This window comes from Halyomorpha halys, unplaced genomic scaffold (assembly GCF_000696795.3).
Source record: "Halyomorpha halys isolate HHAL.00 unplaced genomic scaffold, Hhal_1.1 Scaffold1419.1, whole genome shotgun sequence".
Lineage (NCBI taxonomy): Eukaryota > Metazoa > Arthropoda > Insecta > Hemiptera > Pentatomidae > Halyomorpha > Halyomorpha halys.
In genome coordinates, this window is record NW_027105014.1 from 231,505 (window position 1) to 254,220 (window position 22,716).

A 22,716-nucleotide genomic window follows, 5' to 3' on the forward strand; every position below is an offset into this window, starting at 1 on the left:
TGGTTAAACCACTGGAAAATTTGAGGTGTTCGTAATTACAAAAATATATTCTTTTTTTAAAAATTAGTTTTCTTGTTATGATCATGTATCCAGAGAAATAGAATAAATATATATGATAGGGAAAATTTTTGAAATGAAATTTTGTAATAAATGCATTAAACTATTTTGCTGATTATATTTAAAACGTCCTGCGTCTGTTACGTAGATAACTAATTTTCAATATTTATTTGGAACATGATGAGTTCGAATGACTGCAAAATGTGTAGTTTGGTAATTATGGGTTTTCTTCGTTCCTCTATCTAGGCTGCCTGTCATGCAGTAGCCCATATTCCGGTCGGCAATGCTGATACTTGAAGTCAGCCATAGCTGAAACATAAAGAATATGGCTAGTTAATGTATGAAAAAAATATTAGGGTATTAAAAGAGTCCCTACCCTGCATACTTAAGTGTTTATATATTTTACCAATCTTAATTGATAAATTGTTGTAATAATATTATTGATTTATCTAGTAATAAATACTTAATCCAAATAAATATTGTTATATTTCTAAAAAAAAAACAAATTATTTTCTGTAAGTTATTATTGACACTAACAAAATAAATTATATTACATGGTTTCCAATGATATTTATTCTAGAGTTCAATTATAATAGTATTGTGGATTGACAAATATTGAAGTATAGAATGAATTTAATTGAGAGCATAGAACATAAAATTTTTCTATTTACAATATAATATTGTGTAAAAATTAATGTCCTTACAATTAAATATTGCATCTCACAAGGAGATTTTTTTTTAAAATTAGAGTAAATAGTCTTGCTACTTTTCAGGGTGTCCAAAAACAGCATCTAATCTATTTATTTATTTACGTATTGTAAGTTAATTACTATCAATTTCAGATGGGAGCTGTCCTATACCATTTATTTAATTTAATTGAAAAGCTAGATACCACAGACTTCTTTGATAGTACATGTTCAGTTGAAATAGAATATTTAACATATCATACGTGTATATTTGTATTGTATTGTTTGTATTTTATCTATATACATTTTCCCCGCACTCTCCTACCCTATTGGTATCTCGCATCCGCCTTTAGCTTAGTCTTGTGCTTTCCTCCATTCAGAAAGATAGGTGTCCCATTTTGTTTATTATTTTCTTTTTTTTAACCTTTATTTTATTCTTATTTCTCTCATTTTCCATCTTTTAGTATGTGCTGTTGTTTTCTGTTTCTTTTTTTTTCTACTTTTTTGTTTATTTCTGTTTTCATCAATTGTCTAATATCTTTTTGTTATTCTTGTTTATTTTTACTTTTCACTATACATATTATTATGATTTTATTTAATTTAATTTGTTCATTTTTATGTTAACTTTCACCTATTATAAGCCATATTTAGCTACACCTTAGTTTACTTTTATTTCATATTATCTATTTTCTTACTTTGTTACATTATTTTAGTTATTCTTGTCTTTTTTAGCTCTGATGAAGCCCTATAAAGGGTGCAAAACATTGAATCATTTTAAATTATTTAATTACTATTTGAATATTTAGACCGCACCCAGACCATCTTCCTTTTATGCAAAATAGTATCTCTTTAGATATGTTTTTATGGAAAATAGAAAGGAATATTATTGTTAAATATAAAGATATTTTTTGTAGTTCTGGTTAGGTAATTCTTTTGTAGATACATCAAATAAATAGGTAAAGGATTTTTATGTGATAAAAAATTCAACATATGTGTTTATTTTTACATTAATATGAACTAAAAAAAAAAAAAATTTAATATGAAAAACTTTGAAAATAGGGAAATTAAATTAAAAAGTCTGAAAATAAAGAATATGCATACAACTTTTCAATTTTTTAAAATAGAAATAAAAAGTGTGGAGAAAAAAAAAGGATAAAAGTTTTGATTTATTGAAAAATATTATGTTTAATTTTAATGGTTGTTATAATCCATCTTTCTCATTCAATAGAATTCTGCCTTATTTTCTCTATATTTAATTGTCTTTATAAGTTATAAAATTAAATTTGTTGAAGTTTTTTTTCTCAACAAAATAATATAAAACTCCAGAATCACCTTTAAACAGCTCTTTTTGGAACTCTCTGACGAGAGTTGTCATGAAGTCGCAAATGGTTTTTTTAATTTACTTCATTTTAGGCTTCTTGAATGAATAGCTGGTGATAAGATTTTAAACAGAAAATATACGAGTGGATGGGACATTTTTGTTGGAACTTACTACTGTAAATTGTTAAGTTGAAAGAAATGATTAGGAACCATTAGACAAATAGAAAAGTGAAGGAGCTTAGAACTACATTGAAAATTTTAACTTTCATTATATTACATGTATACTTTAGGATTTATGGAAAAATTGAGAACTATGTTATGATTTCTACATATGAAATTATTCTATTTTTTCTAATTTACATAAAAATTCATTTGGAAGGTAAAAACAAAAAAAGTATCAAGCAAAAAGGGAAATATGTATTAATATGTAAAAACGGTGGAACATTTAAAAATATAATGAGAAATATGAACTAAAATATGTATTTACAGGAAAGTTATGTAAAAAATAAATGTAAAAATGATGAAATAATAAAAATTTATAAAATTGGTTACAAATATCGGAAAATGTTTCCGGGAAGCATAAATATAGAATATACATCCTGTAGAAAACAATATTTGGAAACATAAAAATTGCATCCCTACTAATAGCTAATGTAGAAATAATAACTAAATAACTTTGGGGAAATAACTAACAATATTTACATATTTCAAAAATTGAGAAATACCATCAATAAAAAAAGAAGAATATTTTGCTTTGGTTCTTTCTGTATTCCAGTATGGTGTAGGACAATAAAAAAAAGTTTAAAATCCTGTGATCAAAAATTATTCATATAATGCTTTAAAAAAAAAAGCTCTTAACCACTAAAATATTGAATTGGGAATTTTTAATAAAAAGAGCAACTATAAAGATATGAGAGGACAATAAATTTGAAAAATATAAAACCTTAATAAACACTCGCTTAGGTGATAAATTTTAATCCCCACAATACACAAACAAATACTACTTTAATGCTTAGAAATTATTATTACAATAGAGTAAAATAGTTCAATGAAGTACCATAGGTTTAGAAACAAAAGTTCATGAAAATGCGTTCAAAAAACACCTCACACTATACCTTTTGAACAAATAAATTAATAATAAACAAATAAAAAGGGCAAAATTAATTTAATTGTTTGGGTTAGAATGAGTTCAGCAAGAAAATGTATGTCAATAATCAAACTTTATATGTATTATCAAAATGTATCATATTTATGGTGCACATCGAAGACAGGGTAGAGCCACCAGACTTCAATCTATCCTCTTGCTGGAGTTACACTCATTAGAGGGTGGGTAGTAGTTTCTTATATATACATACACACACACTTTATTGTTTGCATAGTCATGGCAATTGTCTATTACAGTTTGTTATACAATATATATATGTATGTATAGAACAGTTTGTTATAACAATTACACACTAGAAAGTGGAGGTCCGATGCACCCCAGTGTCATGAAACCGATAATGTAAAAAATACAATATATATATATTTTTTTATATAAATATATATATAATATATATTATAGCGAGAGAGATAGCTTTGCTTTGCTCAAAGGAAAGAATTTTATAAAAATACAAAATTGCTAATTAACAATCCATGTCGTTTAAGACATATTAGAAACATTGTAACACCAAGAGGTATTAGTAGATGCGGATTTAGACTAGTCTTTCAAAGGACAGAGTGTTATTGCCCATAAGAAGTACAAAAGAGCCACGAGCGCAGCAGAGCGTGAGGAGGGTCGGATTGTCACAGTGGTGAAGAGGGGACTTGTTTACAAAAACAAAGGATGTCTCCTTGCAGTTGCAGTATCGATTACCGATTGGCGCCCGGTCTCCGCCAATGGTTCGTCTTCCTTTTTCATTTACTACGACTGTTCCTCTTGGTCCTAGTCAGCCGTTTGGAAACGTTCCTTGTTTCAGAAATACATAATGTTTTCTGCAGTCCGACCTGTTCTGCCCCGATCTCGCTAGGTATGCCAATAAATATATTTATGTATATATAAACAGGTACGCACTTCTTTGATTCGGGGCGAGAAAAAATAGGATCTTGAAATAGGCGATGAACTGAAGCACCTGTTGATCTAAAGATTCATTAACTTTTTGACGCTCGCATTGAATTCAATGGGGACAACTTATATCGAATAAATGTATTAATATCTATACTAATATAATTAAATATTTATCAAAAACCACTTTGATTCACATTAAGCCTTACTGATATAAAACTACATATTATTAAAAACTTATTACTTTTCATTATATATACACACTCCACACTTCTGTAACATTTTATCTTTTTCTATAAGTATTTTTTTTTATCTTCACCTCAGTTACAATATAAAAGAATATTTTCGGTTAAATTACTCTTTTGGAAGTATTCATAATAGTTTATTTAAAATTCTGTTTGTATCCAGATACTTTTTCATCGGAGCTCTAATTTCTTATTAATCTCCAAAACAACATTATTTTTCCTCTTCCAACCATTTCACCTTATATCAACTTATTTTACAATGAGGTAGCAGTCTCAAGAGTTAGAAATAAAAGTGACAATTTACAAAGTGTTAAAATAAAATACGAATCTCCCAATAAAAAAAAAAAACCTCTATGAAAAAATACTTGAGCATTAGTATAATTTTAATTATTACGAATACTTCCACGAGTTATATAATTGAAAATTTTTTTTTTATTGTGATTGATTTTGGTATTGTTTTTAATATTGTGGAATGATGAAAATAGCCGAAATATAAAAAGCCGAACGTTACAGAAGAGTGGAATATATTTGTATAGAATAAAATTGTGTTAAGTTTTTATTATTATATTGTTTTACCATTATATTATTGCTTATTATAATATTACTAATTAATATCGCTTGAGCTTCCTTTGTTGTGGATCTGTATGACATCTCAATCCTTTGATACAGAAGACCTTGTAGGGTTTTCTGTGGATCCGGGTCACCAAACTTTATAAGCTTTAAAACAATATCATGTCTGCCTGCTGGTTGAAGTTTTACCGGTTTAATGTATCTGATTTTTCTCTTCTGGTATTGGATCTGAAAAAACATTATCTGCTAGCGCGTACGAAATAGGTTTTTGGATAGGTACTTACGTAAGTAGGTAAGGTGGCTGGAACAGGCACTAGAATCTCACATCGATGGTTCTTTGGAGTGTTGATTCTTCTCGATATAATATATTTAGAAGTATCATTTTATTTAAACAATGTTCCCCTCGACCTGGTTGTTTACAAGTTAAATCGGCCTTGAGGAAACAAATTTCGGATTAATTAATCGGAGAAATTACCTTGATCAGCTATAGTCTGTGTACCATGCATGTTTTCATCCTATCTGCGTCCATATCGCAAATTACAAAGATTTCAATGGTTTATAGCGCAACAAACATATTTATTATATTAATGTATCATAGGGATTGATCCATTAAGGTTTGATCTTAAAATTGACCAATATTTATTTATTATGGGGTACTTTAGATTTCTCTGTTTGAGGGAACAGTAGAATATCCTATTGCATACTTTTCGACATTTGCTGACCCCTCATTTCCAACATAATAATATAAAAAGATTGTTGACCAAGGAAGCTGTTATAGATCCCTTTGTGTGAATGAAATATTTACCGTTATTACCCACATCCCGGTGCTTGGCAACTATACTTTTCGAAAAAAGTTAGTGGGCGATCGTGAGAATTGGCCATTTAGATGAACTAATGCTCTGAATACGATGGAGTTGGCCCCGATATTTTTCGATTGGAGGATTTGTATTCATTCCCAACTCTACTTAGACCCTCCAGTAAGAGAATCTGGAAGGATTGGAGGGGGAGCGGAGTGAGGGCAATATTAACCTCGGTTCGAACCTTTATAGCGGCCCAGTTATGTAACTTCGGTCTGCTTCCAGTAATGTTTTACTGCCTCTGGTCTAAGGGGAATAAAACGAGTATTTGTACTTCTGGTTAGTTTTCTCAGGTTGGTTTTGGTAAAATGTTATAACATTTTAACTATAAATGACGGCTTTGTCCTTTTAGATAATTGAATACGGGTTATTTGCATACCAAAACGAAAAACTATCGATTTGATTTTATTTACTCAAATTTAAATTAAAAAAATTAATATCATAATCAAAAAAATTTCTCACGACTCTGCATTAATAACTACGTAACTATTGTCTTTAACCTGGTGGGATCACCGGGTAGTTCAAGATATGAGTGCCCTTTAAATTATTTGCTGAACTTTGTGTTATTTAGAGAATTATCAAAAAGGATATTAGTCCAAATTTTTATTTATTTAATTTTTGAAAGATGACAAAGAAAAAAGAAAGAAAAAATGCTAACATTTATGGTGTTATTGTTCACCTTTTTTCACCAGACAAACTAACAAACAATGAAACCTTGATGACGTAAGAGCTATTTTTCTAAGTACATATGTAATAAGTTTTTTATTTAATACCAGATCGGCCTGGTGGGCCTTACATGGTTAATTAAGAGGTACATTTTTTTTTTAAAATTGATTATGGGGGTATAGTCCTATACAAAAGGCACCCCTAACTATATACAACATTATAAATTTAAAAAAACGATAAACTAAATAGATAAAAATAATTATTCTTAATAAAAGATAAAAGTAAATTTAATAACAAAAATAATAACATTTATGGATTTAAGAAAATAAATAATTGACTTCAAATGCAAAAAAAGTTAATTTAAGAAAAATATGAAGAGAAAAAAAAATTAAAATTTTAGAGTGACAATAATAAAACTGATAGAAAGAGAAAGAAATACTTTATTCATGCTGCCCAAATATATCGGGTTGCTAAAGTACACAGCATACTGATCAATCCGTGACTGGACAAATATAAGTTACATATTTTTACATGATATAATATAATACATAGATAACATTTTTTTTTTCTTCCACAGTTTTCTTTTACTTTTCTTTTACAATTAATACCAGTCTATAAACTAACTACAATTTGTTTTCGATTTATTCCTTTTCTTTTTCTTTCCCTTCCATTTCACAACCCCTACTTCATTTGATCAACAAATTCCCCTATATAACACATATTAAAATATTTACTAAAACAACAAATAAGATATGCGATGCATGCATGCCATCCCACTTCTGGATAAACTCCCATACTCATTAATTTCCATGCATGTGGTGGTGTATGATTCCCAGGGAGTCAAGTATTATATTTTCTGTCAACCTAGCCACGTCCTGGACATCGACCCCGAGCTCCTCCATGAAGCTCTTATCGTTCCACGGGCTCCGAACCAGAGGCCTCTCACGTTGAAGTCTCGTTCTCCGAAGCCCTCACGGAACTTCTCCTTGAGGAAAGGGGTACATTTATCGTAGATTTCCCTCTTTTTCCTATCTACCTTATTTGGCTGGTCAAGGTCGTTATTTTCATATCGGTGGGATCTAGAATGATTGCCGACTTCCCCTTCTTAGGGAAAGCAACAATATCCGCATACCTTGTGGATCCATTCGTATCTACACAGTAGACCTCGTCAAAGCAGGCAAAATCTCTTTCTTTTAGGAGCTTCATTAACTCGTATGTCACTTCATGATGTCGGCGTGTTATGAGGAGGGAGTTGTTGGGGCATTTCCCCAGCACATGTGCTGGTGTTTCCGGCTCTCTGTTGCATTATAGAACTTATAACAGAATGTCCTGCAGCAGCCTGGGCTTCAGTCTTCGGGTTGTGGTTGGGTTTCCCTAGTTGTAGGTCACTGCTCCTTTAACTGTCGGTGACTGGGAGTAATTCTCTATTGTCTCCATTTGTAATTCCCGATGCAATTGGTTGTTTCTTACAAATCAACTGTAATAAATTACTTAATCTTTCTTGATTCTATCGTAGCTCATAGTTAATTTTTTTAATTTATCGGTCACAGGTGTTAGGGGCCCGGGCCAAGTAGGCCATTAGAATAAAGATGGCACTGATAACTATAAAGTTTAGTCGATGCGGCCCCCTCAGATAATTCCTGCTATATATATGAAATGGTATAATAGTGAATTGGTTACATTTCTATGATGATTTTATGTTTTCAAGATAATCTTTTTTATAGAATCTTCTGAGGATAATCAGAAAACTGATGGTTGTGAGGGGATATAGAATACGATAGGTAGCTATTTCTGCACCATGTGGGTTAAAGTTCATAATTGATATTTGTATTTGTGATAAAATGAGTATTATTGAGGATTTTATCGAGTATTTTAGATTATGGGAATTGGATACGGAAGCCATTTGATAGTGGAGATTCAATACTCAATTCCTAATGTCAAATTGCACTAAATATAGTCAACTATATGAAATTTTTGCAGCAGAAATTGGAAGCTCAGAGCATATCAAGCTCAGAGATCTTTTATCTAGTATATGTACTATATGAGGTGCCAATAAATTTTAACTGAAATTTCTAATTTTTGTTCCTTAGTCACCTGATGAAAAGCTATTACCTTATTAAAAAAATTTATAAACTATTTAAAAAAAAATCCTAAATTATGTAAAAATGTATACTTGAGATTATTATGGTCACGTTTTTAGTTTTCCATCGTCTCGAGAATGAGTACAGATATCATAATTTGGCCTATTAATGTAGTGATAAAAGCCAATAAAACTGTACAACGTACCACATACATGGGGCTTAAATATATTAAAATCCGTTAGAGATCTCACAGGGAGGAGAGGGTCTGATGTAGATAAACGTAATATGAATAACTGCTACTACAACAATCTCACATACATATAGTTGCTACAAGCAGTGAGAAACCTCGCCAAAGTATATTCACATTACGAAATTGATTTAAGCAAATAATAAGATTTTTAATGGAAATATTGCCTTAGAAACTGGTTTTGACGAAATAGAGGATTACATCAAAGATATAATAGCTCTAAAGGTAATTCTATATTTTAAAAGACTAATTAATGTTATTGATACGATTTTCTTTTCCATGAAAGTTGTTGGAATTAGAAAGGGGGTAGATTCTTATTTTTACACCAAAATGGATTCTGTTATTATTGCTAAAGTTGTTATTCCAGATCCTTCCAGTCGCCACTCTCCAGACCTTCTTAAACCCAATTAGCATTATGCTCTTTGCTTTTCTTTTCTCAAGGAAAGGTATAAAGAAGACAAGACAGGAGCTAGAGAATACAGGCCCAGGGTACTTTCTTGTTTACCGACCTCCCCTAACTGAGACTCCCCTATTAGTGGCTCAATCTCCGGCACTCGGCCCACTGATGAATAAATATCTGTTTGCTCTTCTGTCTGTTCCTTCCAACTTGGGAGTCGGCTCAATCCTGCCTATTCGGTATTTTAACTTGAAACTGCTTACATTTGGGGACTCATTATTTACTTTCCTCAACGCCAACTAAAGGTGTATGTATAAAGGAATTTGAAAAAGTTCAGAATTATTTAGCAAATTAATACAGGTAGATCTGAAGAATGAAAAATCCAAATCCATACGTTAAATAAACAAGATAGGAATGGAATAAACAATAACACACAGTTATGTGTACCTTTTGATGAAAACGATTGCAAGCAAGAATAACAAGTGCGTTTGCGTACACGAAAGCAGAGGATGGAATTTGATGGAACTGCAATGGGACCATCTAGTTACCAATTTACATTTACAGATATCGATTTTCGTAATGAGTGAAAATTTGATTAGATTTCATCAGATTCCTGCAAGAGTTTAAAGTTTCCATACTTTCGGTAGTTAGGAAGAAAAAAAACTTTCATAAAGTTTGATGAAACATGAAATAGAACTAGATAATTCCGTTAAGGAACATATTTTTTTTATTGTACCTAAAAATGAAACTAGTGCAGCCGTTTATAATCACTTTTTATTTAATCAAGCAATGGTTAGACAAAAAGTCTAGTTAGGATTCCTCACGATCCATTATTAATTAGAGTTCATATTCATGAAATACTTTATATAGTTTATTCATGTACGTCATTCTATACTTTGTTCATATAGCGCAGTGGTTCCCAGCCAGTGGTCTGCGAGAGCGATGGGGTTACCGCGGGAGGGTCTAGTAAGATATATTTTTATGATGATTTAATGTAATTAATGTTTGATTAATGATCATTCCAGAGGTTTGGAGGTTTTAATATGGATAAGCAATATTTTTTTTTAATAATTTATTTATTGTTAATTACAGCTGTATTATAGCATCAAGTAAATTTGATGTAAGTGATATTATGACATGATACAAACATGTGGAGAATCTACCCATTAATACAACTCCAAAAACACCTCTAAAGGAGAAGATCTCGAGGCCATCTTCTTTTCAGACGCCTAGGAGGATTATTAGGTAGAGAAGGATAAGCCAGGTTAGAAACGAGTTGGTTTGGGTGGTTGAGAAATTTATCATGGAATGATTGGTATCTGGTTCTGGCCAAACCGGCAACATATAGGACATTGAGGTCCTGATGGATGATTTGTGACAAAGTAAGGAGCATTAAGGATTTTACGAAGGATTTTGGACTGCATGGATTGGATTCTAGAGGAATTTGATGGTTTAGTGGAACCCCATAGCTCAATTCCGTATGTCCAGATTAAATAATAATGATAATAATAGGATAAGCAATATAAAAATCAGTTTATAAAGTCTGGATATCCAGAAATAAGATAAGAAAATATTCATACGTATACATTTTTTCTTTTGCACTCATTGCAAGGACCTGGTATTTTGTTATATTTAGACACTGGGTTCCTGTGCAATGAAAAACACAAAATGTGGAAAAACGTGCAGTAAAGAAACCAAATTTATTACATTGAATATTAAACACCCACATCTAGCAGAAATCACTTCATTGTTTAATTTGTAATATTAATAAATAAAAAGCTTATTCAACTTTTACAAACTAAGTTTTAAAGTAAACAATGATTTCATTGTTTAAACTCAAAAATTGAACAAAAAGGTTATTTTGTACAGAATGATATCAAAATGTATAAATTCATACAGTAACTCTAAAAGATGCAATTTCATATAACATAAAACTAGTGCCGATAGGATGTCCTTTCTATGATTAGAATTTCTGTCGAGATTTGGCTAAATTTATAGTACAAAACATGCCATTGCTCGAAAATCCGATCTCTACTTCGGAGTACTCAAAGTAGATGTATCAGTATCAATTATAAGTAACAGTTTTTTTAGTTCATTTTTTCTTTTTCATAACAAATCATCTACAATAGTATCAAATCTATTTTCTCTAGGAACTTGTTCTCTATAAATTCACATTGTTTGACATTAGCTGTGTAATAAATGTAAAACTTGTATTATTGCCAAATAATTGAGTTCCATAAATCAGGTTGTGAGCTGCCTTTGATAGAATATGAACTTCCATTCCATCGAATCCAGCTACTGTTTCGGAGAAATGGAAGCGACAACAGTCCTATTGTTTGTGCTCGCACAACAGTTATGATTAAATATTTGAACAGCATTCTGCTACCAAACTGGACCAATTCTGTCGGTACGGCCATTGTGATGAGCGGAACTATTTCCAGCATTTTGTAATGATACAATTTATTTGCCATCTCGATAGATAGTTTTTTGATTTAATGGACAATGGATCCAACTCCCATCATTCTCCAATCCACAACTCCTGACACCAGAACTGATTGGATAAGATAGTTTCCGATCACTCGATGATTAACCTCATGCCCTGGATTGTTCATTAAGTATTAATTAAAGCTGCGACGCTTTGGTGTTCCAGAGGCATTTGTCACCTTCGGCGATGGAGGATTAAGCCGTAAACGGTTTGTTGAACTAATATATGCAGCGAACCTATACTGTTTGAAACAAACATCTTAACTGCCCAGAATACTATTTAATTTCATTCAGTGTCTCACCAAATATTTTTATATTATATATAGATGTCCATGTATCAATTAGAATACGGTCTAGGTTACGCTATATGTAAAAAAAGTTCATTAACGACTGCATTTCGAAAAAAAATGAATTAAACAGTTCGTCATTTAATTGGAAGTGTAATGGCTGTATCTATCAATACATTACTTAATCAATTAGCTTCGTTTATTTTGTGATGAGTTAATTACCTGATGAATTGTATTTTTTTTTATAGACATTTTATTGATAGATATTTTCAATTATTACTTCTTGGTTATCATAATAATCTAACAAAAACATTTATCGAACAAGAGGATACTTTTTCATTTAAATGGTTCCTCGCACATCTTGTGTAATTGTTTACAGGATAACTACGTTGTTGGTAATTTCTTTAACATGGCGACAACAGTACGAGCTTGGAGGCGAAATGGAAATGAAGAAGGAAACGGCACTACGAGGCCGGAGATTGTAGGTTAGCCGTAACCACTTCCTTCACTACCCTCCAAATTGGCAGACCTAATCAATAAACCCTCCCCACCAAATATCATATCTAGTCCCCGTTCTGCGGTCAGTCGTCTTACGGGCTGTCGTCAACAGGTGGATAACGTTTTTGTATATTCGTTCTCCGATTAAAGATATTATACCGAAAAAAAAACTTGGTCGAAACGTTATCGTCAGCAAATGAACGGAAAGGTCCTTAAAACAGCCTTATTGTTTATAATTTTTGATAATTTAGAAAAATATTTTACAAAAAAAAGCGAATTACTGCATGCATATTAGATTCCAAAACATCTCTGGAACGCTAGTAACTGACTAGCCAAATTTTCACTAATATGGACTTCACCTAGGCAGAAAAAAGAGTTGTAACACATCTCATATCAACAGTATAAAAAATTAACCATAGAGAGAACCTTTATTAATCCAAGCCATTCAAACATGTAGTATAAGGTAGGTGGCAGAAGTATGGCCTACTTCAAGTTAGAACAGCTGTAGTTCACTTCGTATCCAATCAATTAGCCTGAAATTTTGTCTGCAACCAAAGTAATCTATCTACTTTCAAAATAAAATAAGTAAACCATTTTAGAAAAAAGTGCCCGATGATGGATTATAATAACTATCGAGGGATCTCACTCCTTCCTGTATGTTATAAAATATTTACGCTAATCTTAACTAGCCGAATCACGGAATACGCTGAAGAAATAATCGGAGACTACCAATGTGGTTTTAGACGAAATCGTTCATCTATTGGTCAATTTTTTCATTACGGCAAATCTTGCAGAAAAAATTGGAATACAACGGGGTAGTTCATCAGCTTTATATAGATTTCCAAAAGGCTTACGATTCTATTGACCGCCAGAAGCTGTATAATATTCTGATTGAACAAGGAATACCAAAGAAGTTAGTAAATCTCATACGGATGTGCATGACCGAAATGTTTAATAAGGTACGAATCGGTAATCATTATTCTGAGAAATTCCAGGTACGGTCGGGTTTAAAACAAGGTGATTCTTTATCACCTATCTTATTTAATCTAGCACTAGAATACGTCATTAAAAGTGGATGAATACCGAAAAGGGTTTAACTTTGGGTGGTAAAATACCGATGCTTGGGTATGCAGATAATTTGATATTTTTAGGTGATGTCAAAGAAACTGTAGAACTAAATACAATCACGCTAATAAACTCCAGTAAGGATCTAGGTCTTGAAATAAGTACGGATAAAACAAAATACATGGTTAGCAGTAGAAACGCGAGTAATTTCGATGATATAGATGTAGGAAGAAAAAAGTTTGAACAGGTAGATAGGTTTAAGTATTTAGGTTCTACGGTAACTAGAAAAAACTAAATTGATGAGGAAATAAAAGCAAGGTTAAAGGCGCGAAATGCTTGTTATTTTTCTATTTCGAAACTGCTTAGCTCGCGCCTTCTATCGAAAAACTTAAAAATTAGAATTTCAAAAACTATTATCTTTCCCACTGCTCTTTATGGATGTGAGACGTGGCCTCTTACACTAAGGGATGAATAGCGCCTTAAGGTTTTCGAAAATAAATTATTACGCAAAAAATATTCGAACCGAAAAATGATGAATTAACGGGAGAGTTTAGAAGATTACACAACGCTGAATTAAGGGACCTACACCCGGTAAATATAATTCAAGTTATAGCATTGCGGGGTATAAGATGGGCATGTAAGGTTGTAGGGCTTAGTAACGAGCGGAACCCTAAAATGTTAATAAACCCTGAACCAACGGGTAAACGTCCGAGGGGTAGACCGAAACGTAGATAGGAGGATTGCGTTAAAACTGATTTAGAGAAATTGGGTTTGGAAGGACGTATGCAGAGAGCGTTTGGTGGTATTGGCATCGCACCTTTGGGTTCGTTAGGCCTTTGTTATTATTAAATCATTTTAGAAGGAATTTTTGGCGTTCACCCAAATCATTATCAATAGGCCATATTAAGATCAGGGGTTCCACATATGGTCAAGACAACTAGGACATTATTGAAGGTAAATTGTGTGTTCTCAGAGTACGCCCTTGGACACCAGCTGCAGTCTAGGATGGCATTACTTCTTTCTTCGCTTTCAATGCATTTCTTTAATACCATACTGGCCAATTTCCTCTTTTTTTTAACAGGTAGAGAAGCCATTGACACAGAAAGACAAATAAAAACAGATAATAAACAATCAATTACTTACAAAACAGCATTGTTATGATGAAAAATTTGCTCGAAAACAACAAGAAACAAAGGATATCCTAATATGGCCTACCTAGGATTCGATTGACCGTATCAGGGTAACCCTCTGTTTTCTATGGATTACGCCAACTTTCTTAAAAAAAACAAAACCAAATACGAACAAAACTTTAGGTAATATCGTGAAAGTAGAGATTCTTAGCTATAGAAATAATCAATAGGTTCCCAGATAGCTCAAATATATCATTTAGAAGAAACATGAGAACTTCAAAAATGCCGAAGTGCTCTTTGACTTCAAAGAAACACTAGTGAATCGCAGAAACAGAACTTCCATAACCTCTTGTTATGATGTCTTGTCCACGCTTTGAAATAGTTGCTGACGTTTTTTTTTTTTTTATTTATTTATTGTTTCTTTTTTCAGCAATCCCTTCTTTGTATTCTTTTTCGGCACTAGGGGACTAGTGAAACTTGATTGTATTTGAATTTTTTGGTGTTTTCCTTTTCTGTCCTAACGATGCTTGAACTCTGCCCTGAAATACTAATACAGTCCTGGTACCAATGATGCTTGTGAGACATATCGAATCTTAAAATTATTTTGTCATTAATTCAAAGATAGTTTGACATAAAATAAAATCTATTCACGAAAGACTACTCTCTCTTGCAGAAGACGTATGTATGTCATCTCTATAAATCTTATATGATAATAAATAAACACCGGATTTCCGTTCAGTATAAAACCAGAAATGTGTAAAATTATCTAACACCCGAATTCTGCGAAAATCAACATTATTGTTTAATTTATAATATTAATATGTACATGGAAAGCTTATCTAACCTTGTTTCATATTTTCATTCAACTTGCTACGTACCTCATTTGTGCAAGCATACTACTAATTAAAACCTAATAAGCTACTTTGATTGGAAACCTAAAATTTTGTCAATAAGTGAAGCCCTAAAGGGAAGATAACTCATTGTTGTTGTATTTAATCATTTTTATTTAAATCATAAAAACTTGCACTCCATACATTGAATTTGACATTTCCCTGTTCAGGAATTCTTTATTATTCAAAACTGTAATATTGTAATTTGAAATGTTATTGTTTTAATTGAATTAAATCTGGAAAAAACTACCTATATAAAATGTTTTAAACATAAATTAGTAATAGTCGTAGCTCATCACCATTAATTTTTATTAATTTAATTTAAGCTTTAAAACTTTTTTTTTCATTTTTAAAGAAATTTTAATCATAAAATACGCAAATTAAAATAAAAATACAAATGTGATGTGCAGTCATGCAATCAGTCTTTGGAGTTCTATATTTTTATGTGGTACATAAATATATAAACTGGTTAAAGTTTAAAAACACGTATTGGTCCCTGACCAGACTTATATAAATTCAAGTTAGGTTCGCTATCTCGTCTGCCTGGCCCTGGAAGGTTTATCTTGGGAAAGTGAAAGTTATTATTTATTAAATACAATTATACCGAGTCTATGAACTCCTGCTGTATTGCTTCATTTTCGGTTCAAAAACTGTAGAGTGGTATTTCGCTAACAGATGAAATAACAATTGACTTAACTTTGTGGCTTACGGAACTCCGCAATAAGTTTTCAAAGGAAATAAGTTTTTGTTCGATATAATTTCAGCGGTTAGTATTTCTCTATGAAAGGTTGATATTATGTTATTGTAGCATCTTATTTAAATTGAATACATTGCTACTTCTATAAAGGTAATTTTATTAGTTAATAAACTTAAATGTGTTTGAGTAGATAGTTTATATATGGTAATAGAAAGAAACAATATGCAATTGGTTCGAAGATCTGCAAAGAAAATATTTCTTTAACTTAAGCTCGATATGGTTTAAGATTAAGATACTATCTAAAATTTATTGAAAATATTGTCATGTGTTACCTGGGCCAAAAACATAAACAGAAACCAAAAACAATTTTTTTTTTATTGCAAACTAACAAAATTAATCACAACACCTAAAACAGTCCTAAAGATACCTTTTTTTCACATACTATGAAAAACACCTGTTCAATTTATCGATAATTTCAATTATTACTGATCAACCAGATAACCTTGTTCAACTGCTCCCTTCTTAAAACTTAAAGAGGTATTTTCAAATCCTTATGACTTCAAAAACTTATGAATGTTTTTCCTATTGTGCCAAGAGGAATCTTGTTTTGATTCGTCTTTAGCATCTTCTTCTTCCTTGCTTCTGCTTTTTCAATTTTATATTCACCATTATGACGTTCATCATGTCCTGAATTGGTTGCCTTTTTTTTACCAACTCCGCCATTTTTATTTTTACAATCTCGTCTGCTATCTTCATTCCTTCTACCACGTTCTTCGTGTCTGGTACTTCATTTCCTCTCTTCGTCACGTCTGCTTTCATTTTAGTCTTCACCGCATCTATCTTATTTTCCTCTTTATCTTCAGCTGTCACCTTCCCTGCAACGGGAGTTATCGCCTTTTCTGCTTTCTCTCTTTGTAATCGGCAGCATCACTTCAACCGTCCGTCTTCTAGCAATGTATCTTCGCCTATCCTTTCTATTTCTGTCTCTATCTTTTTCCCTGCAATAGTCTCTGCTAGAGTGACTATCCTCACTCCTAGTTTTTTCCTTATCCTCTGACTTTAAAATATATTACTCTAACATCTCAGGTACAAACCTGCTTTAAATATGAAATTTCAGTTTCGCGACTTTTTATTTTTGAGTTAGGCAATTCATATACACACACGCAAACCATCTTGCGAGACTTTTTTCTCTGCAATTGAATGACTTATTTAATTTTATAACTTCATTAATATTTATAATTTTAACTTAATTGATTGATACCTTGAAATCAGGGTCTGGGACGGCTTTTTTGAAGGATCCGACGATGTAGAGGTTGCCTTTCTCTGACTCCATCATCCTCGCTCTGGTCGCGTACCTAGAAAAGTAAATTGAAATTAATAAAATGTATATTTAAGATAAAAAGTAATGTGAAAATTAAATATAAAATGTAATGTGTATGTAAGATAAAGATTCCTCTGCGTTCTAAAATGAAAATTTAAAAATTTAGCATAAATTTATTTCTTTATACATCTTGATTATAAACTTTGTTAGGTCAGTGTTTACGAACATATTTTTCATTCTGTGGGTAATATTTTTTGATGATTTATAGTATTATAGAAATTATACATTTACGGATTAAGAATTAATTATTATGGCAAATAATTTACAAGCAATAACTTCTCTAACTATAAGGCCTAACTTTAGCCTGAAAATTCCAAGTTAGCACTTAACCAATGTTTGCTTATGAGCGCTTACTGCTTCGCGGCAGGTATGGGCTCCAGCACCTAATTTACCACAACTTTCTGAGTCAGTTAAGTTGTTCCTTCTATTGCATAATTGGTTCTTTGTATAATGATTCATCCAGTACTTGGACAGGCTAATTATTTTTTATTATTAATATTTATTAAAATTCTAGATATTTTAGTAATTTTATAGGTTATTTGTATTTACTTCAAACATCTAAATTATTGTTAGGCGTTGAGTAAGTTCATCTCTGTTCGAGAATTGGAATTTCTTATTGGGTTTTAGAGGAAGACACATTAGGTGCTTAGGGGGTGCTTCAAGATACCATAAGTGAATTCATAATGGTCTCTGCAAAGCCAGTAGGATTGCTTCTTCTCTCTCTTAAATCCTCGACTTATATTGTATTTATATTAATATATGGTTCAAAATCTATATTTATTAAACATTTTTCTTGTTTTCATAAAATACAATCTAATCTATTGTTTAGGTATATTATTAATTTCTCCCTTGAATTTTTAGGTTGGTTATTAATTTCTCCTTAGATTGTTCCGAGTTTTCATTCTTTACTTATTTATAGAGTGGAATTACAATCTAACAAATAAAATTCTTTCATTTGTTATATTTATAATCATATTTCTGAATCATTCGACACATACGGATCTTCACTCAACTAAACGTACATTTGTAATAATAAAAAACAAGATGGTTTTAAAATTTATTTGCAGAATAATATAAGGAAGCGGTCAAAAAGGAGTTGGGTCTGAGATCTCATTTCCTGACCTAAGATATCTAATGTATCTAAATGAAGCTAGAAATGAATTACTAAGAAAAGAAATCTATAAATGAATAGCATGAAACTAAAATAACAGAAATAAGAAATAACTACAAAATATTTCTTCCACCTTGACACATGTCCCCCAATATGCAAAGACATCAAATAGTTTTCTTATTCAGTTAAATATCTAGGATTAACATCCGACAGAAGGATGGCAAGCAGTCCTAAAATTAAGCACGGCTGACGTTAAAAAAACACCTAAAGCTCAATTTCTCTATTTCACTAAAATTAATACAGCGATTCCATACATACACCTACTTACTGAAACTCATTTGGACATATGCTTCGCAAATCTTTAGCGTACCTTAAAAGACTTACATAACGAAGCTGCAAACATTACAATCAAAAATAGTTCTCTTCACAGTGAATTATGTACAATATATTAAGTTGTAGCTATACTTTTTTTTTGTCTTTTGTATTCGTGTAAAGTTTGGATAATGTGATCGTGTTTTTTTGTATGTAATCGTCTTTTTTTGTTGTTTTGATTGTTTAGGGTTTATGATATCGTCGCTGGAGTGTTGGTATGTAAGGAATTGTTTAGTATATTTTTATTGGTTTCTTAGGGTTTAGGTTGTGTCAGTGTTTGTGTTTATTTTAGTAACTGGCACACTAGTTTATAATTGAAGACATGCAGGGCATAAATTAAAATTTGATACACCTATCATGCATTGGGAAAAAAACAACTTTAAGTGAAATTTAAAAGAAATGATCGCACTGTAATAGACAATCATAAGTAATGTTTATAGATATTAATTTCAAATTATTATTCTGTACAATAAAGTTTTTTAATAATAAGCTGAAAAAATTATTTGTTCTAAAACTGTTTTTTCACTGTAGGCTTGAAAAAACCTAAAAAAATATTAACTATTTTCCTGAAGGTAGGATTAAAACTCAATACAGTAAATTAGAACAGTTGTTAATAATACAGAGAGTGCTGCAATAATAATAATGATAAAATGAAATAATATTAACTGAAATAACTGTCACCAGGTAGAGAAGCTATAAATGTAATCAAGGTTGATATTGTATTTTGAGGATGGCGACAACATGTTTTATTGGGCAATTGATATTATTAATTATTCATTTATATGTCCGTTTCAATAGTTAATTTATTTAGTCTATCATTTACCCACTTAGCGGGACGTCATATAAAATGAATACAATATCTAGGTAACGATAATTAAGTTTGTTGATTCGGAAAATTTTTGTTTTTCGTGACTCCTAAGCTAACCGGTGTAGTACAAGAACCAAAGAGGAGAAAACAGGCAGTTATTTCACATGAATTTTTGATTACTTAATTGAAAACTAGGTATAATTACTAGTCAAAATTGATGAGTCTGCCAAGTATAGGTATGTGGAGTCAAAAATGGACGCTCTTTCAAAACGTTAAAAAAACATTAATTTTTCATTTGGAGCTCTATATCTTAAAATCTATTAACAACACTAGAAAATCTAAAAGAGCATTATTTAAAGAAGAGTAAATTTAAGCTCTAATAGAGCTATTTACGTTTAATATTTCTCGAGATATAGTTTTTTAAAAAGCAAAATTTCATAAAAATATTGTATGGAACGTACTGAAATATAAGTAATTAATTTATTTTGAGAAATCTATATCTCAAAAACCATTTGACGTACAGATGTCTATTAGCACTCAAATTTAAATAGTTTAATGAGCTATAAAGTAGTTTATAACGTTTATTTTCCTAGGAGTAGTATTTTTCATGAAATGTGCTAAAATAAATTTATTTACAGTTGTTCGGACAAATTTCCATTTGCCAAATTTATATTCATATGTGAATATCATAAAAACTACTACCCCTACGAAGATAAGTGTCATAAGCTACTTTATAGTAAGTTAAATTTCCTTTATTTGGAGTTTTGGCAGACATATGTGCGTTTTTTGAGTCTAGAGATATATAATTTCAAAAATCCAACATTTTATACGAAGAACTAGAAATTAACATTTTGTGAGTTTATTTCGTCAAATATCATAAAAACTACTACTCCTACAAAAATAAACATTATTAACTATTTTATAGTAAATTTAACTATGTTTAATTTGAGTGCTAGCAGACATCTCTACGTTTTATGGTTTCTGAAATAAAGTTTTTCATATATCAAAATTATTGTCCCAGCGTTATCATAAATCAATTATTTTAGCAAATATCTTGAAAACTACTATTCTTACGAAGATAAAGGTCATAAACTAGCTTATTTTGAGATTTAGATTTCTCAAAATAAATTAACTAACTACTGATATTTCAGTAAATTTTTATGAAATGTTGCTTTTTAAAAGGCTGTATCTCGAGAACTATTAAACGTAAATAGCTCTTTAGGGCTAATATTTAAGAAAATTTACTCTTCTTTAAATAATGCTCTTTTTTGATTTTCTAGTGTAGGTAGTTTTCGAGATATTGAGCTCCATAAATAAAATAAAAAAAATAATGTTTTTTTTAAGGTTTTGAAACAGCCGCCATTTTTTATTCCCCCTACCTATACTTGGCAAACTAATCAGTTTTGATAAGTAATTATACCTAGTTTTCATTAATGTAATCAAAAATTGTGGTGAGACAACTGCCTTTTTTTCTTCCCGGCTCTTGTACTAGTGTGATCTCTCTCTATTTTTACTAATTTGATAATACTTTTCTATTAAGCATTGTTAGCACAAAAGCCTCTAATTCGTCTGGCTAGTAGAACTATTTTTTAAACCACCCATAGAATTTTAAACCATTTGTTTGAAAACATAGTCCTGAGTTCACTAATGAGTGGCGATTTAACAGTTATTTTAGCTGTAGAAAGAAGACATTTGAGGCGTTCGGTCGTAAAACAGGTTAAAGGTCAAATTGTTTGTTAATTATAATATTTTACCTTCGGCCAGGGGCATGTTTCATATTGAAAGCCAATAGTATTACTTCATAAATACAAGTACACAAAGTATAAAGTGCAAGAACTAATACATTACGTTTCATGATGGGGAAGACTATTAGTGATATTATATGAGTTTAAATGTTAAAAATTATCTGTCTGAAAATTAGAAGTGATTGCAATTGTACCAAATACGAACTATAAGATTAATAATATTATTTTGTACTTTATTATGAGACAGGGTCCAGTAGTCCATCCCTAACCATAACTTAATATCAACTGTTATTGTCCAAACAGATTTCCTAAATATTCTTTCAAAAATTTGTGAAATCAACCTTAAAAAAGTTTATGATGCCAAAAACTGCAGTTCGTGAAACATTTCAGTTACCATATTTTTCGAAAAACGCCTCATTTGTCTAATCCATTTATCAATGTCCTATTCTAGATTATCCTTTGTATATGTATAAATAAGTAAAATATGTAATATATATTATTCATAAAATATATCTATCAGAAGAGCATTACTTTTTTTCAACTGCAAAGGAGTAAATCTGGCTAGGAAGAATATGGGGAGGGGGGAGAGGAAGAGATGGATACATTATGCATTCTTTTTCTACCTCATCTTGAAAATGGCCCGGGCCCGGCCAGGGAAATCTTTCTCTTCACGCTTTTCTTTTTTTTTTTTTTTTCATAATTTCTCTTTAAGGATACACAAATATAACCCCCGTACTGACTACAGCAGGTTTCCTTTTAACAAATGATTTATATTTCCCTCTTTAAAGGGCTTTGTATTAACATAATTTGTGTCAGTATACATTTATGTTATGATATTCCAATATTCTTATTTGTATTGATCATGATTTGTGTTTAGAAACTTAAAAAATTGGTATACCTAGTATTCGTTAAATTGAGGTTCATTATATCGAAATTGATTAAAACATCGTTATTTGAGGTTCAAAAACTCATTTAATTACGTCTATATAACGAATAGTATGGATTTCAACCTCCAAATATGGGAGGGAGGGAGGGAGGGAGAGAGAGAGAGAGAGAGAGAGAGAGAGAGAGAGAGAGA

At 31.0% G+C, this 22,716-nt stretch overlaps 1 protein-coding gene across 1 annotated transcript in view; it reads right to left on the bottom strand.

The window, feature by feature from the left end:
• LOC106689627 (uncharacterized) overlaps positions 1-22,716 on the bottom strand; it is a 151,176-nt gene continuing 128,460 nt past the window's right edge. Inside the window, exons 4-5 of the mRNA XM_014434710.2 lie at positions 17,483-17,576; positions 1-366 (exon numbers count right to left, since the gene is read on the bottom strand). Of these exons, the coding sequence (XP_014290196.1) occupies positions 217-366; positions 17,483-17,576 (244 nt within the window). The 3' untranslated portion in view covers positions 1-216. The remainder of the gene's footprint in view (positions 367-17,482; positions 17,577-22,716) is intronic.